The sequence below is a fragment of the Fistularia commersonii genome, chromosome 27 (genome assembly GCF_037954325.1).
Source record: "Fistularia commersonii isolate RoL2024-O1a breed Wild chromosome 27, RoL_Fcom_v1.0, whole genome shotgun sequence".
NCBI classification, from domain to species: domain Eukaryota; kingdom Metazoa; phylum Chordata; class Actinopteri; order Syngnathiformes; family Fistulariidae; genus Fistularia; species Fistularia commersonii.
In genome coordinates this window covers 648,518-665,795 of record NC_141310.1, presented here as the reverse complement: position 1 = coordinate 665,795, position 17,278 = coordinate 648,518, and the positions used below count along the sequence as shown (strand labels likewise).

The 17,278-nt window shown below is 45.2% G+C and overlaps 1 protein-coding gene across 1 annotated transcript in view; it reads right to left on the bottom strand.

Annotated features, from left to right (window-relative positions):
• Nucleotides 1–214: 214 nt before the first annotated feature.
• The window catches only part of itfg1 (integrin alpha FG-GAP repeat containing 1), a 71,726-nt gene continuing 54,662 nt past the window's right edge, over nucleotides 215–17,278 (bottom strand). The window contains exons 13-18 of the mRNA XM_086174841.1: nucleotides 14,381–14,424; nucleotides 13,864–13,942; nucleotides 8,238–8,362; nucleotides 4,590–4,672; nucleotides 2,116–2,233; nucleotides 215–1,188 (exon numbers count right to left, since the gene is read on the bottom strand). Coding sequence (XP_086030967.1) covers nucleotides 1,129–1,188; nucleotides 2,116–2,233; nucleotides 4,590–4,672; nucleotides 8,238–8,362; nucleotides 13,864–13,942; nucleotides 14,381–14,424 — 509 coding nt within the window. The 3' untranslated portion in view covers nucleotides 215–1,128. The remainder of the gene's footprint in view (nucleotides 1,189–2,115; nucleotides 2,234–4,589; nucleotides 4,673–8,237; nucleotides 8,363–13,863; nucleotides 13,943–14,380; nucleotides 14,425–17,278) is intronic.

Here is a 17,278-nt window from a genome sequence, read left to right as displayed (position 1 = left end):
TATTTCGACCATTTCCCGTTTGCTGCCTTCGCTGGCGCCGCGCTTGACGCACCGGCTACCGCTTCAGGTCCCACTCCCTCGCACGAGTGGACATGCACGCGTGCGTGTCAACAACTGTGCAACCGCTGTAACTTGGGATCTACACGAAACCATCTTGGGTCATTTCGCCCTCCCTCCACGTGACAATGTCAGACAGCATCTCCACAGCTTAGGCTTGGGCAGGACAAACCTTTATTCCAGCCTCAGTCAGTAAACACTTTCAACAACATTCATTTTCAAATTCACAAACAGGAAGTGACGCACGGAGGCGCCCCTCGCTCAGTAGCTTAAATTAAAAAGAAAAAAATACATTAAAAAAAGTGCAAGTCCAACCCGAGCCTCCAACACACAAAGATGTTATAAAAGCAGGAAGCGTCACTGTCGGCAGAGTCGGACGAATCCATGATTCCGGCAGCAAATCGGAAACTCTCGAGGACGATTTCTGATGAGTGGCAGGACCAACATTATTTTTGTAGGAGGATTCTCCCAGACACTGAGACAGTTCCACGGCCCTGAGTCCAAAAAAAAACCCTTGGATGTTTCCGGAATTTGGATGTGTGAAGAAAAAAGTTCAGACAAACGGATCGACTGCCGGACTCCGCTCTTTCTTCTCCCATGTCCAGGACATTCTCCATCAATGTTCTCGTTGGCGTTATGAAGTGACTCTCAGGTGACTCTTCCTGGTTTCAACTCCACATGCACGCACAAACACATTTCCTTCCAGTGATCTGACACACAAAAAATCTGGAAACGCCATCTGGCATCAGTTTGTTTTCACAGAAGATTAAACTTTGAGGTGGCGTGAGATAATCTGGTATTAAGCTGGAGAAGATCTCAGCATGCATGCGTAAGTGTGTGTGTGTGTGTGTGTGTGTAAGTGTGTGTCTGCCTTTCCTGTACTTCTAAGGCTGAGATGAATGAATAAATGAAGCGGAATGTTAATATTTTACATTTGACTCGAGAACCACAAAAAAATATCAAAAGGAAACGTTTTAGGGCAAACGGGGAGCCATTGTTCCAACAGGCAGTGTGAGTGTGAGTGTGTGTGTGTGTGTGTGTGTGTGTGTGTGTGTGTGCTGTTTGCCTCCTTCACATGGCGTCGAAATGGAAACGGTGGGCCTCCTGCCTCTTCTCCCGATCATCCGCTTTCTAAAGAAAACACACACATGCGGGTGCACACACGTCTGTCAGAGGTGGTTTGGTCACAATTCAATGATTTCCCAGAAATAAAGGAGTGTGAGAAAGTCTGCGTCCATTATTTAACCATCGATCAATAAATGGACCAAACACAACATGATTGACAGTCACCCATCACAATGCCTGTGTGTGCATGCGTGCGTGTGTGTGTGTGTGTGTGTGTGTGTCTCTCTCCCGTCCACCTGCTGGCTTTGTGAGATACCGTGTTCTTCTTTCCCCCTCCCTTTAAATTGTATTTTAATGCATTGTCAGTTTGGATGAAGCTGATGCTGCCGCTTATGTTTCCCAAAAAAGAAGGCAATTAGAGTCCTTCACAGACACACACACACATGCGAGTGCACATGCGCACACACACACACACAGACAGGCAGATGGCAAGGAGAGGACGCCAGTGACTTGCCGCTCAGCTCTGGGTGGATGAAAAAGGGGAAACGACGAAGCAGAAGTGTTGAATTATTCCCGAAGCTGAGCCGCCGCCCGTGGAGGAGGCCAGGTTTCGCAAAGTACTGTCAAAGTACTTGGAGTATTGTCAAAGTATTTTATCTGATAGTCTGGATATGAGAGCGATCTCCAAACAACATAACTTCCTGTTTTAGAAAATTCATTCCGATCATCCAGCTTTGGACTGAAGAAGCCTCTCGGGCTGAAACGTCTTCAAGTGAGGAAATTCAAGTCCAGTTGCCACGACAAGGAGATTTCAATGAGAATTCACCATGACCTGGATGATTGAGAACCTCCACACATAAATTTGCAACCTTGTTTTCACGCCAAATTCAACAAGCTGCCAATCAAATAGGATGCATGTGGCTAATCAGAGAGGAGAGGAGAACAAATGGTGATAAACATCTGTATGTGCAGGATGAGTGTGTGCGTCCTGACCTTCTCCTGCCAGTGCAGGATGCCGATGATGACCAGGATGAAGATACACACTCCGATCAGCGCGATGGCGGTCAGCAAGACACTGTTACTGGGTGTCAGGTACAGCTTGGCGCTCCAGCTGGGGAGGAGAGAGATGACATTACAACCCCTTTACTCACACGTTAACTCAAGGCCAGCGGTGGGATTATCTTTGTTCCACAGGATAATATTTAATTACTAATTGAGCTGGCCCGTCAATATGTTGCAAGATCCATTAATACAAGTCCTACAGTGCACTACGAGTGCTGTGGCGCGTCAATCGAGTGCCAGCAAGCACGAGCTGCACCCGCTCAGAGGAACTTTTGGGGTTAAGATCAATGCATGACACGACTAAGAGAAAGGCTTTCTCTGAAGCGGTCTGTGAATGCGTAAATAATATTGGCCTGCCTTGGAATAAACTTGTTGCATTGACAACAGATGGATTAGCAGCAACGTGCAGTCAAATTAGTGGACTGGCGGGCAGGATGCGGGAGAAAATGTGCTCGGAATTACTCAGGAAATTTCTCAGGAAAAGCCGACCGTTTTCATTGCTATGCATCAACCGCCTGACGAATGTCAAGGCTTCCTTTCACTTCACATACCGACTAGGAACCCCCTTCTCTTCATTTTTCAACGGAGCTGGAGCATCATGTCTACATCAATGAAAATAGAAGCAGAGTTTGTATTTTGCACACATTTGTGTTCTAAAGGAGAAATTGCATTCCTTCACTGATGCGTCAACCGACGAGAAAAGGGTGCCTAATGGGCCGATAAGTGACGCACGGGCATGTGTCGTCAAAAAATTAGGAAAAAATTTGATGCTTCTCCAGGTTCGTTGAAAAATGATGAAAAGCGGCGACTAATGCATGGCTATGTAACGCCGAGGGACACTTCACCATTCGTCGGGAAGTTGACACACTGGGATGAGAATGTGTTGCTTACAGAGCCATAAGATTCAAGATTCAAGACTAAAAGAGTTTATTGTCATATGAACAATGTGGAAACGTGTTTCCCTGTTCAATGAAATTCCTTCTTTGCTATCTGCGGTGTATTTGTATTTGTATTGACAATAAATAGGTCGTGTAAACATTGTTATAAATGAACACTGTTGGCAGTGCAAGTAAAACAATGAGCGCAGTTTCGTGTCGCAAAGTGCAACTGGCAAGGATGAGGACAGTTTAAATGGCAGTAGTTACATGTGCAGTGCTGCATTTGAAATGCAAAAAAAGAAGAACGAGGGTCAGCTGTTTAGGAGTCTGATGGCAGTTGGGCAGAATGAGCTCATTAGTCATCATAAGAAATAAATGCAACTGATTTTTCTTGCATTTAATGTTATGTTGTGGTTTATAGGCAAGTACGTATAAGCTATGTCAGTTCCAGGTTCAAGTTTCTGGTTTCAATTAGAGAACAGCTGTAATATGTTTCCTTTTTGTACTTTTTTCTTACTATGACAAGGCTGTTTGGATTTGTTATTACAGAAAATTCTTTTTTGGGTGTGGAAAAATATTTTCAATAGAAATTTCCCTGGAAATGCTCCAAATAGAGCGATAAAAAAGTGTTGCAACTGATTTTTAATTTATTTAATATTTAATGTTGTTTTAATAGACTATAATTTAAAACCTTTGTCTGTTTCATGGTCAATATGTGCAAAAAGTTCATCTCAATAAGTTTTTCAATAAACAATGAACCACTCTGGCACTCAACTTGTACCAATTTTTAACTTTTGGGCCACTATGTATTTGAGTTCGACACCACTGCTTTAACTGTTCCTGTTAACTTCACTTTGCCATGGTAACAGTGCATGGGTTCCCAGGGATTGATAAGCAGATTAGTTGTGATGACCGCCAATCAATCCGTTGAGCCCCCCCACATCTGCATTGCACGGCCACCGATGGCAGGATTGCACCATCAGCGGCAATCAAAGCAGTGCTATATTACCGAGTATGTAGCAGCAGAAAATATGGCTGACCAAAACGTGCCAAAACGCCACCTCTGATTTCAGCGTTGCAGAAAACGAAAAAATGACAACACAGAACAAGAAAAACTAATTTTTGTGAAAACACCAGCAGAGACCTGGTTGGTTGCCTTGGCTACAACAAACAACACCTAATTTTGGATAAAAAAGAGGAAAGAGAAACACATCGCATTGTTGCCAAAAAAAACAGAAACAAAGTGTGGCAAAACTTCACAAATAGCTGTTTGTGGGAGGCTGCCGGTCACCGCTCGCCCACCTGCAGACGCAATGCTGATATTTGGTGTGTGTTTGTGCGTGTGTGCACGTGTTTGCTGATCTTTTCCTCTCCATTTAGAGAAAACAGAAAAAGCATCAAATTTCGGAGATACTAAAAATTGCAAGTCGGGGGGGCAAGTCGGTCCACATCATGCCTCCAACCGCGTCCATAGCAACCAGATCTAACATGGCGGTGAGGGGGAGGGTGGGGGTGGGGGTCTGGTACCTGCTGGGCTGGCTGTGAGGGAAGGGGATGACGATGAGCTGGGAGTTGGGGATGATGGCCGTCCACTCCTGTTTCCTCAAGTCCTGCAGAAAGAACACACTCATCAGCTGCATGTTTAACACACACACACACACACACACACACACACACACACACACACACACACACACACACACACACACAAACACACACACACACACATCCTCCCCACGGAGCAGAGAAATAGGGTCACATGATTTTTATCTGGTAGCATTATTTCAGTCAACCTGCTGGATGAAATAAATGATGATGACTGTGACACACATTTCTGTCCATGTACGAGATGTGAGTGAGTGTGTGCCTGCGCGCTAGCGTGCGTCTGTGCAAGGAGAGGCAGACGCCGGATGGGCTCTTGTTTTACAGAAGGAGTTCGACGGGATTGAAATGCACGCTAACAGCTAAACAGGATTTTAGCCTAAATTCTACATTTGAATGCGTCTTTCACCCTGTCTTCCACAAGGGGGCGCTGTGTCGGGGTCAACATTAAACCCATCCATCTTAAAGATCCAGTTTAATGGCGTTGCGGATGGATATTCTCCTCCTTCCCCTGGCCTTGGCCTTCATCTCCTCCTCACCATCATTGTGTTAGAGGAGGAACAGTTATTTATCTGGATGGATGTAATTGTATTATTATCATGGAATTATAAATAGTATTATATTATTATTGTTCTTGTTGAAACGGATTCATATGTTGCCCTGAATCGCTATAGAATGCTTCTTATTTATTATTATTTAATCAGCATTTTCTCTTTTCTGTGGATCCTTTTCACATACACAAATGCGTCATTGGCCCATGGCGTTGCTGACACCTACACTGTTGCTGTAGCAACCTAAGCAGATGGTTGGCGGCGTCAGGACAGAATAAATCCGCTCCGATCCGATGGTCAAACATAATCAACCCGCTGGTTCTGTACCCCGTTGTCTTGATATGTGCACAACAATCATGCACGTCGGTGTGAATGAAAGACTGAATGGTTGGATGATTGACAGCTGACCGGCCTGGCCTAAGCCCTGCCCCCCGGGCCCTGGCGGCTTCTGCTAAACTCCCTCTTCCATTATTCTGACTGTTTCTTCCTCCAGAAGCTCAGCGGTTCCACTCAAGTCTCTTTTACGAGCGGCTTGAAAACAGTGTGTGAACCTGGCGGAGGGAGATTTCAAGCGTGCCGTTAAAAACAGGAAAAAATAAAACCACTTTGATTCAAACTCCTCTCCCTCCCTCCACTCGCCACCACTTAACACAGAGATTCATTCCTGTCCAGCTGAGCTTCATGCCTTGGCTCCATCAAGACATTTGGGCTGGATGAAAAATGTCACGGTGGGAGATGAAGAGCTTCGGAGGACCATCGAAATTAAAACTTCAGCGACTTGAACCATAAATGTCTGTTAATTGAACGGCGTCCATCTTTGTGAGATTAAGTTTCTTGGCAGCTGTATTTCCCTCTTGCGGGTGAAGTTAGGCAGATCTTTTATTTAGTTAGTCAGAGTTTATCATCCAACACAGTTTGCAGGCAGCAAAAATGTCTGCCGCTCAAATTCCTGCACATTGCGTTTATCAATCATCTCCTGGGCAATGCCTCTTACAGCATTATTATTGTCATTAATGTGGAATAACAACAGTTATACTGGGCAGTACCGCCTTGGAGTACTTCTGCGCACCATTTGCATTCAACACTATTGTACAAGGCTATTGCAGTACGACAATACTATTAAAATTCTCAATACTCTCAATCTAATACAATACTAATATCAATACAATCTTACCTTGACATGCTGCTAGAATGCTTTAATTCTGAAAACTCGCCAATTTTAGATCTGACGCCAAAAAATCTGATCCGAATCGTACACAAAATAATACAATGGTAACATTCAGTGACATGAGCGATGAACAACTACGATGATATCTTTACTCAAATGGCAAGGTGGAATTATAATTAACCAAAATAAAAGTAGCATTTCCCAAACTAGCCGCAGCAGATGAGATGGTTCAGATCAACGGAAATGTTCCTGCCCAACTCCACTTAAGCTTTCCCATCCTTGAATCTGGGTCTAAAAGAAACTATGCCAGTTTATGCAAATTCCACTTTTATTTTACTATGACAGATGAGGACCTCTTGAATACGAATGAATCATGGCGATCAACAGGAATAACAGGAATTCCGGCTCCCCCATCACACAGAGATGGAGAAGAACATCTCCAAGCTATTTTGGAAAAGCCACACGACACTGACATAATTTTTTCTTTTCTATTTTTTTTTCACAAAACGAGTGGGTTATCACCATCAGCCATTAAGAGCTCAGCTCCTGGAAAGCGGGCGCCATTGATGCGAGCAAACCGGAGGAGGGGGAGGGGGGTGTCACTGCCTGGAAGCAGATGGAAGGGTAGTTTCCCCCCAAGTCTTCTGAGAGACACCAGAAACACTGATGTTCAAAGCTGGGGGGTGTGGGTGGTGGATGAGGGGAGGGAGGGACATAGGGGGGAGGAGGGGCAAGTCGGGGACTGATTAGTGGAGTAAACCACTTTGAACAGTAAAGGGGATCCCCAGGGAGGAAGATAAGTGAAGAGTCGGGGGAGGAGAAAGGAGAGCAGATGATGGAAGAGTTTCAGGTAACTTTCTTTCCCTTTGTCTTTCAGAAAAAAAAAAAAAAAAAAAGCTCAGCTCTTGCAGAACCATGTTGATAAATGCTATTTATCTCCCCCTCGGACCAGGTCTTCCTCTCTCTTTCAAAACTGTGCTTTGGACATTGATGTCGCCATGGTTACCAAGCAGGAACATGGACTCTGCTTTTCTTTTGGATACTTTACAAAATCTAGAGTGAAAACTACATATTTGAAAATGATCAATAAATAAGAGCTGCTCGCCCCCCAGGCGCATCCACACCTCCTCCTCCTCCTCCTCCTCCTCTTCCGCCCAGCAGTGGGTCGGACTCTGTCTGGGGGTGTATCTTCAGGCATTCATCTATTCACTTTGTAGAAGGAGTGAGCAACGGCAGGAGGAAGAGGAGGAGGAGGAGAAGCTGGAAAGGGGGGAGGAGATGAGTTTCCACCCTCTGAAAAAGGTGGTTACCTGATGACTAGCCAAAAAAACAGCCAAATTAAAATCTGTTAGCTGGCAACTGATACTAAAACTTATATCATACTTTTATATGTTTTGAAAAAATTAAGATATTGGGTTAAAGTGCTAAAAATAATTTTGTTAAATAAATCGAAATATTTCTCAGCGAGAGTGCAATGACACAGCAGTATTAAAAAAATGATTAAAAAAAGCGATTCTGTCCTGTTTCAGTTCTAATGGCTGTTTAATTATAACTCCATCTTATATTAATAAATATTGTATTTTTGTGCTGAGTTCAATGACCTTTGGGAAACTGGAGCTTCATTATCGTTTCATTACTTCTTGAGATTTGGAACAGTCAAGCTCGAAATGTTCTATTGTTGTGTTGTTCTGAAGATCGCTTTTCAAGCATTCTACCTTCTTCTAGAGGACCTTCAGAAGGTCACCTTGACCTTGCCTTTGTGTTTCCCGCCCCAACGGGCATAAATATTTTTTTTAAGTAGTTCAAACTAGATTCGGGTTATCCAGCCCGGACCTTCGCTTGGTTCCTGCTCACCGTCTCTCCGGGTCGCCGCGGGATGCCAACCACCAGGTGGTCCAGAAAGTTGGCGCTGCGTCCGAGACCCAGGACGGTGTAGGGCAGCTGGAGGGAGAAGTGGGCCGACTGGCTCAGCTGGCCAGCTGCAGGAGAAGGAGGAGGAGAAGAAAGAGGACCTTAATGGACGTCAATCCAAACCACAACCTCTGGATCTCCTTGGTTCCATCGACAAGTTCGAATCATCTGACCGCCTCTGAGGAGGAACCCCCATGAAAACATGGTTCCTCCCTCCAGAACCAGGAGGGATGGACCCTCCTGGTTCTGGTTAGCTAAAATCTGGAATGGTATCTAGAAGATCATCCCGAGCTGTTTGATGAAACATTTTAGATGCCATCACTGGAAGACGCCTTGCCTGGAAGACACCTTGGTCCTACTGCCAAACTGGAATACTTTTTTTCAAAATAGAAAAAAGTGAGCAATTAGATCTAGTTAGAGAGATGCAGTAGAAACTATCTGCCATGATGCATTCAATGTCCTCCGGCGATTCCATAAAAATCAATTGCACCAAGTGGACCGAAAGACTGCTGCTGGCCTTCTGATGACAAGAAAGCTTGAGAGATGGGGAGAAGACAATTTTCTCCAAGAAGGAGTGGACAACGACACATCGGTAACACAAAAAAGCCTGCCTGCGGGGAGTGACCTCAACACCTGTGTGTGTGTGTGTGTGTGTGTGTGTGTGTGTGTGTGGGGCATCCAAGTGTGTTTTGAAGAACACGTATAACTCTAGCCCCTAACTGGTTCAGTTTTGACTTCTTCCAAGACACGGGTTTGACCAGTACTATAGGATATCCCATGGGGTTCTCGCAACTTTTGTTGCCATGGAAACTCGAAAACGATCTGAGCGAGAAACACACACACGCACGCACGCGCGCGCGCACGCACACACACACACACACACACACACACACACACACACACACGCACGCACGCACACACAACCATCTATTCATTTGGGGTTTCATAAGATAAATATCAAGTCTGAAGTTGGCAAAGACTTAAATGCAGAGCAGTTTAATTTGTGCGTGCATTTGTGTTTGTGCGTGTGCGCCTTTGTGTGTGTGTGTGTGTGTGTGTGTGTGTGTTTGTGTGTGTGTTTTGTCGGCCTTGGCGGGAAATCCCCTCCGCACACATGACTGATGGCCAGAATTTATCTCTTCGAAGACAAAGTCCATCCAGAATGTCTTTGTGCACTTTAATTTCCCTTTGGCAAAGTTCGAAGGGTGCTCATACACACGCACACACACATACAGGCACGCAAAGATGTCAAACAAAAGTGATCATCAGATCATGACATCTTCAGGAACAAAATAGAGTATAATGAATATAACTTTTGAAGAAATTATGAAACTGTACGGCGGACGGAGCTTATTGGGTTGTAGCTCCTGTCATGTGTCATATTTAGATCACTTTGTCGCCTCCGATCATGTCTGGGTGGAACACTATCACACCAATAATCATCCTGTGACTTCACAAAACTGAGGAAGAAAAAAAATTCTGAGAAATCCCTGGTGACCGTCGCTATAGAAACCAGTGGGCCCCCATGATGACGATTAAAAAAAAAAAGAGTTTGCAGGGATGGAAGAAAGAGCGGCAAAGGGTTAGCCTGCGGGCCGGCCGCCCCGAGGGGCCCAGCGCCACTCAAGATCTGGACACTGATTCATGGAGTGGAAGTGCGTGTGTGTGTGCACAGCACGTGTGTGTGCCAGCTAAGATATGCCGAAGGACCGGGGAGGGCAATGGCAAGCACTTCTGCTCTCTCTGCTCTCTCAAGCACTAAACTGTGTTGACACCTGGCTGGCACAATGGCTGCCATGACAACGTGTGTGTGTGTGTGTGTGTGTGTGTGTGTGCGTGCAGCAGATGGCAATCCGCAAGTTGTGACGATTAAAGGCTTCAACACATGTAGTCTATCAGGATGAAATGTTTGTTTGTATTCAGTTGACTGTTTCCTGTCATTTCAGAACATTTATCCACTTGGATGATGACGAGGGGAACCTCTACATTTTTGCCACGATGCCTCTTGGTGTCCTGGAGGCGGAAGCGCGGCCTCCATGCAGCCCAGAGGAAACGAAAAAACAGGGTTTTGAGCAGAAGGAGAAAGAGAGAGGGAGAGAGAGAGTGTGCTTACAGGGTCAGGAGTGACATAAGAGCTGGAGGAGGGAGGCGTTGATGGAGGGATGCAGGGGACGAGAGGAAAGGATGGAAAGAATGGAAGAAAAAAATAGGCCTGATCAATAGCAATTCTCCATCTCTCCGAGTGCAGCTTCTTTGCTCATTTCTCCTTCCACTCTGCCGTTTCCTCCTCCTCTTCATCTCTCCCAGCAATTGTTCTCTGACGCCCATTTTTCTCTTTCCATCCGCCCTCATTTTCATTCCCCGCTGTCTTTCTTTTTCTCCGCCCTGCGCCCTCTCATTTTCTCCCTCCTCAGCCTTTTCTCCATCCCTCTCATCCACCTACTCGCTTCTCTTACTTGCCGATTTGCGCTCTGCTGCCGCTGGTTTATTGTCTGCCGCGCAAAAACCACCCAGCATTTACACAAAAAGAAGGAAAGAAAGATAGAAAGGGAGAGAAATCCGGGGAGAGGAGAAGAGGGGGTTTATCGGTCTATAGTAATTACAATTTACCATAAGATCAATATATAAGGATAGGATTGTTATTGTTGTGACAAATTTCAACCATCATGATGCAGATAACTGGAATTAAATGTGAATATCTTTAATATATATATATATATATATATATATATATATATATATATACATTCTTTTTTAATTAGTAATAATTTTAGGAGTTGAAGTAGTATTGTGTCATTCTCATTGTTGTCTTAATTAAACTGTGTTCATGTGTGTCAGTACTGTTTGTTGTGATTGTGCGCCTGAGTTGTGTTGCTGTGTTGGCGTGTATACAGACATGTTAGTGTGTGCTGCAGTGTGACAGCATGTCACTACTTGTATTGTAGGTCCTGCTTCATGTCTTGTGTGTGTCAGTTTGTGTATTATTGTTGTGTGGGTGTGTTTCACTATTGTGTATTGTGCGCATTGGTGTTGTGTATTGTTACTGTGTGCTTGTGTGGCTGTGTGTTGTGTCAGTATTGTGTATTGTTGTTGTTATGTGTTGTGCTTGCTGGTCTGTCAGTAGGTGTAAATAATGTGTGTTGCTGTTGTGTGTGTAAGTACTGTGTTGTGTGTCAGTATTGTTGTCGTGTACGTGTCAGTATTATGAGTGTTATTGTTGTGTATTTTGTGTGTGTCAATATTATGCAATATTGTTGAGTGTATCAGTATTGTGTAGTATTACTGTGTATTGTGTGTCACTATTGTTGTGTGTGTAGGTGTGTGCCTGGCCGTGTGTTGCTGTGTCAGAATGTATCAATGTGTGTCATGGTATATTGTTGTTTTTTGTGCCAGTATTGTGCATAATTGTTGTCTGTTGTGTGTCAGCAATGCGTATTGTGTGTGTCAGTGCTGTTGTGTGAGTGTAGCTGTGTTAGTATTGTTTATAGCCATTGTGTGGGTATGTGTCAGTATTGTGTATTGTTGTTGTAGGTATTGTGTGTAGGTGTGTGTCAGTATTCCTTATTGTTGGTGTTCTGTGTTGTGCGTGCTGCCGTGTCAGTGTGTGTAAGTAATGTGTCGTATGTGTAAGCACTGTGTATTGTGTGTGTCTTTTTTGTTGTCGTGTGCGTAGATGTGTGCCACTATTGTGAGTTTTTGTAGTTATGTGCGTGGGTCTGTTTGTGGAGTATAATCCTGGACCACCTTCCTGCAGCTCAGTGACAGGACCTTCTGGAGCCTGGACTTGCCCTGATTGGTTGTACCTCAGGAGAGTTCTAAGAGGTCCAAAGCGGGGACCTTCAGGCGTCCATGACCTTCATCATGTGAAGTCTTAGCTGCAGTTACACTCCGAAACAGCAGGGAGCTCTGTGACTTAGATGTTCTTCGTTCTTCATGTAGCATGGAGGAGGAGTGGACTGTGTGGGAGTAGAAGCCGATCAATCTGGATGGAGCTCATGGAAATCTCTCAAACATCTGGGATTAATGGGACCATTGCGAGCCAGTCTTTCTGTAAATGACCTCAGAGGTCCACGACTACTTTCTCGTCTGGCGTGATGGAGTGAGGATAACCGGCCATCCTGACAGTCGGCCAATGGGCGCCATCCCAACCAGCAGGGGGCAGCGGTTAATGGGCAGAGGGTTGTCATTGTGACAGCTCACTCTCATCCATCCAAGCCTGCTTAGTAAGGGCCTGCCTGGCAAAAAATGACTGCTCTGCGCACGCATGCACACGCACACACACACACACACACACACACACACACACACACACACACACACACACACACACACACACACACACACACACACACACACACACACACACACACCAAACCTGTTCCTGTCGCCCACGCCAACACAACTCCAAGCGTCCTTGAAAAAGTCATTTCCGGCCCAAACCTGTGTTGATGAGCAGCTTATACAGCTGCAGGTTCAAAGTGCGCATCAACCTTGAAAATGCGGGCAGACTGTGTAATTACACAAGTATGCATTCAGAACACATTAGTATTCTGTCATAACAGTTTGTTATTAGCTAATTATGTCTCATTATGGTAAATGAGGACACCTTATAAGTGGTCATTTAACATTACTAATGCAAGTTCCTATAGAAAAATAGAAATGGAAAAAGCTGAGAAGCCGACCCAGGCAGAACACAAGGTTCGTAAGGCGTGCACGCTACGACTCACACTCTGCAAACATCGAAGTCACAACTCAACCCTGAAACATTTCTCGCTCCCAATGAGCAAGTCTCAAGATTTATAAAAGGAAGTGTTGTTGAGGATGGGGCTCCATTCGAACTCTGGAGGTCCACTCATAATCCAAGATAAAATAAGCTAATTTCTCATTTGGACTTTCAACTCTTGGACTCCTGGACAGTCAATTCTTCGGGCCTGACGTCAGGAGCCATATTTGTAGTCCCATTGTTCAGGAGCCAGGTCTGAACCCCGCCGGGTCACTCCAGGCGATTAAGTCCTTCTGCTACAATGTCAATATCTTGATCTGACCGTGTGACCTCCAAGTTCCAGGACTGAGAACAGAAGAAAATATACCAAACTCTTTGCCACGCACATTAGATTCCATGTCAACTGAGATAATCAAAGTCAGATTTGAGTTTAACAAGAAGCCGAGCTATTATTGACAAAATAAGGCGCTCACCAGACAGATCCATCAAGTGGTTCCCGTGGAAGCCAGAAAACAGGAACGTGTGTTTGTGAATGTGTGTTCACTCTGTCCTTGGAGGAAACCTAGTGAATCTTAGGGAGGAAAATGCCTTGGGGCCTTAATATCTTATTGATGTTGCTCAGGAGGTGTCTTTCAGAGGAATACTGAGCGTTCTGAGAGGTTCTGCGACGTGGGCGCTAAAGTTCCTGCACCGAAGCCCTGGAGGCAAACACCGGCCTTCATCGAAGAAATGACGGGAATGGGGAAATGACTGAGAACCTGCTCGGTGAAGGCCAAGCGGACCTCCTATTGGTCGGACCTTTGCAGGAGAGACAGTTTGGACAGAGGAGGAGGAAGAGGTACCGACCTGAGGCGTTCTTCAGGTTTCCATTGGAGTCCACGGTGGTGTACATGACATAGGGGCCAGGCTGGTTCACACCAAACGGCTGCAGGAAAACACACATTAAAAAAAAAACAGATCTGTAATCCAGATCTACATTCCACTTCTGTATTATAGGATGTCAATATGCGCGATGGGAAAAAATTGAATGAAACAATAGAGGAAGAGAAGTGAGGGAAACCAAAGAAAAAAGGAACTGGAATTTAACTAGCAGGCTAAGTTTAGTACTAGTTGATTTCTGTTAATAAAGCCTGCCATAAAAACATCCAGCCATTGCTATCATTATAACACTGCTGATCATGTTGGGCTTCTTCAGATGAGGTTCTTCCTTACTTCCTGTTCCTCTGCAGACATGACTTCCTGCTAATTGCTGAGGATAAACTCTGTCTCTGTGGTGTGTGTGTGTGTGTGTGTGTGTGTGTGTGTGTGTGTGTGTGTATGCCTGTGCAGAAATACGTAGCTGCCAAACTGAGGGATTTCTTACCTTGACGTCTCCTGGGCAGTCGGTGGAGCAAAGGCCACTGAGCACTGTGGAGGAAACACAGGCCCCTGATCAGCTGATTGATCACCATTTGATCATTAGGTGGTGGCTTTATTAGCATATCAATGTCAGCTAGGAGCTGGAGCTTCCCAGCGAGATGAATGAAGACGTGCGGGTGACTGAGTGAATGCACAAAACCGTGTTTGATGGAAGACAAAACATCTCATTTCAATGGCGGCTTTTGAAATAGGATCAAATTAAAACTTGGCTATCTGATGGCAAAATTTAATTCCTCCAAATCAAACCCGATCCGTTCAGCCTCGGGTATCGCGTCTATTATCGTTTCATTACAAACCTACCTGCCACGTTCAGGGATTTGCCCTGTGTTAATGACTACTGGAAGAGATAACACGTAACTCCACCCGCAGCAATGTTCAACTCTCTGCCATCCAGTGAGGGGAGGACAAGAAACCATGGCAACAGACCGCCCCACAAACCCCATGTTGAAAACCCGAGGAATTTCCTGCTCTTCACCAGAGACCAGGGGACACTTTCTCCCCCCGCCTCAGATGCTTGATGGACACACACACTCAACTGCCGTGTTAAAAGTGTGTGTTTGGAATCACAAAGACACAAAGAGACAGACAGACAAGCAGGATGAGCATGGAAGTCCTTCACAAGTCAGTGGGCAAGCTGTCGCTGCAGGAGATGGGTGTGTGTATGTGTGCAGCCGAGACTGACACTACAGTTATCAGAGAGCAGCCAGGACACCGTGTTCCTTCAGCGGTTCGGCTTCTGCTCAACACACTTCGCTCCTGAGTTGATGCGTAACAAGCGCATAACCACTGCTCCGCCGCGCCGAACGACATCCCTGAAATAGCTCTTTGACTTCCTGGTGGGAACGCCGCTCCGTCTCTCGCTGGTTCCCGCTTGTCGCACGCGGCGCGGCCTATTTTCTCCTGGAATATGATGACGGATGGCGTCCCCTGTGGAGGACTTAGCTCATCATGAGCAGGATGGAGTTCAGTGTGTGTGATTCTATTACTGGAATGGAGTGCATGATATCAATGGTGGGAGTGCATACGCAGGACGGCCCACTATGGCATCCCTGAGTGGTGGTGAGAGAGGGGAATGGGAAATGCAGTGAATCAGTCATCTTTCATTTTAATTGTCACTAAAGCGGGATGTTGCGGCCTTGTTTTACACAAAGAAGAACCAATTGCACTTGCGGGCCTCCTGAAGTCGGTGGCGCCCCCTGCTGGCAGGCGCTGTGCAGACACAATGCCCTACGAGCAGGCTGGAGCCAATCAGGGCTGGCTCTGAGGGTGAGGGGCAGGGCCGAACCTGGTCGGGTCCCGTGACCCACATTTATTCTGTCACTTTTTCCCTGCATGACTTCAGGAACAGCAGTGAGCATGAGGAACACACATACACATGCAACCGCGCACACTAACGCGCAGGCACACACACACACACACACACACACACACACACACACACACACACACACACACACACACACACACACACACACACACACTGCGGCTGGTTGTGAGGGGAAGTGACAGCCCGGCAGGTTCCAGTTAGCCGACTCTCCTCTCAGTCGGCTTCAATCCCAAACCTTCCTGCTGAGTTGGGTCTTTGAAACCCACTCACTTATCTTCACCTGTCACTCCACTTGTGTGTGTGCAAGCGGTTGGATCAAACTAACAGGAATAAAAAAACACAAACAAGAGAGAATGACTGAAAAAAATACTTCAATAAAAAAAAAGAAAAACATGAAAAAAAAAACAGATAAAAAAAAATTAGATAAATATTTGTAAACAAATCCGGAAACAGAATAAAATCTCTGGAAAAAAAAGAAAAAAATCAATCAGGGTGTGTGTGTGTGTCTGTGTGATGGACGCAGCACTGTCACTGCAGAATTGTCACTTCCTGCGACAGATATTTCTTGTAACAGAACTGAGAATGTTTTAAACTTAATACAATAGACTTCAATATAATTTATTATACTTTCTTTTGTTTTACTTAATTGTATTGTACTTGCATTATTTCATTTTCTTTAGTTTTCATTCATTTATTCATTGCCAATCTCACACACATACATCTGGAAACTCATACCAGCACAATTAAACAGTGTGTGTGTCCACTTTAAACACACACATGTGCAATAAAAACCTCTACTAGGAAAATAAATACTTAAAATAGAAATATGAATTAATTTTAAGGAAAAGGAAATCAAAAAGACTGCCATCGAAGCCCCAAAATTGGAGTCAGAGTGAATAAAAAATACTTCATAACACCTGAGAGTCAACAACGACAAAAGAGCTGAAATCATAAAATAAATCAAAATGGAGGATGTGTTCCCGACATCAAGAGAGCAGGATGTCTGATCAGAGCCTCACCTGTAATTACACTCTCACTACTGTGCTATAAAAGGAAACAACCGGGAGCCATGGTAACTACACACACACACAGAAGCGCGCACTGTCAGGTCAAATGACGTCATGTGCCCGCACAAGGCCAAGTGCATGGAGCGGCAGTGACAGAGGAACGCGGCGTGCTGCGTCAGCGCTGCTGGCGACAAAACACACACACGCACACACACACAACAAAATACCCACACACACACGTATACCCTCGGACGAACAGGCAGTGACACAATCGACCACCTGCTCGAGGATCCACTGCCGCTCTTCAACCCAAAACACTGTGGGGATCAATCAAACCCCGGGAAATAGAAACATGGCTAAAGAGGAAGGGCTCACTTTGAAATAAAATCCCTGAGGATTTTCTCTGGATTTGTCCTATCTTATCTGAAGTTCATGGAACATCATCCTCCTGACAAACCAGAGGTTGGTTCTTGACACCTTCTACGGGGCATTCAGGTAATATCGAGCT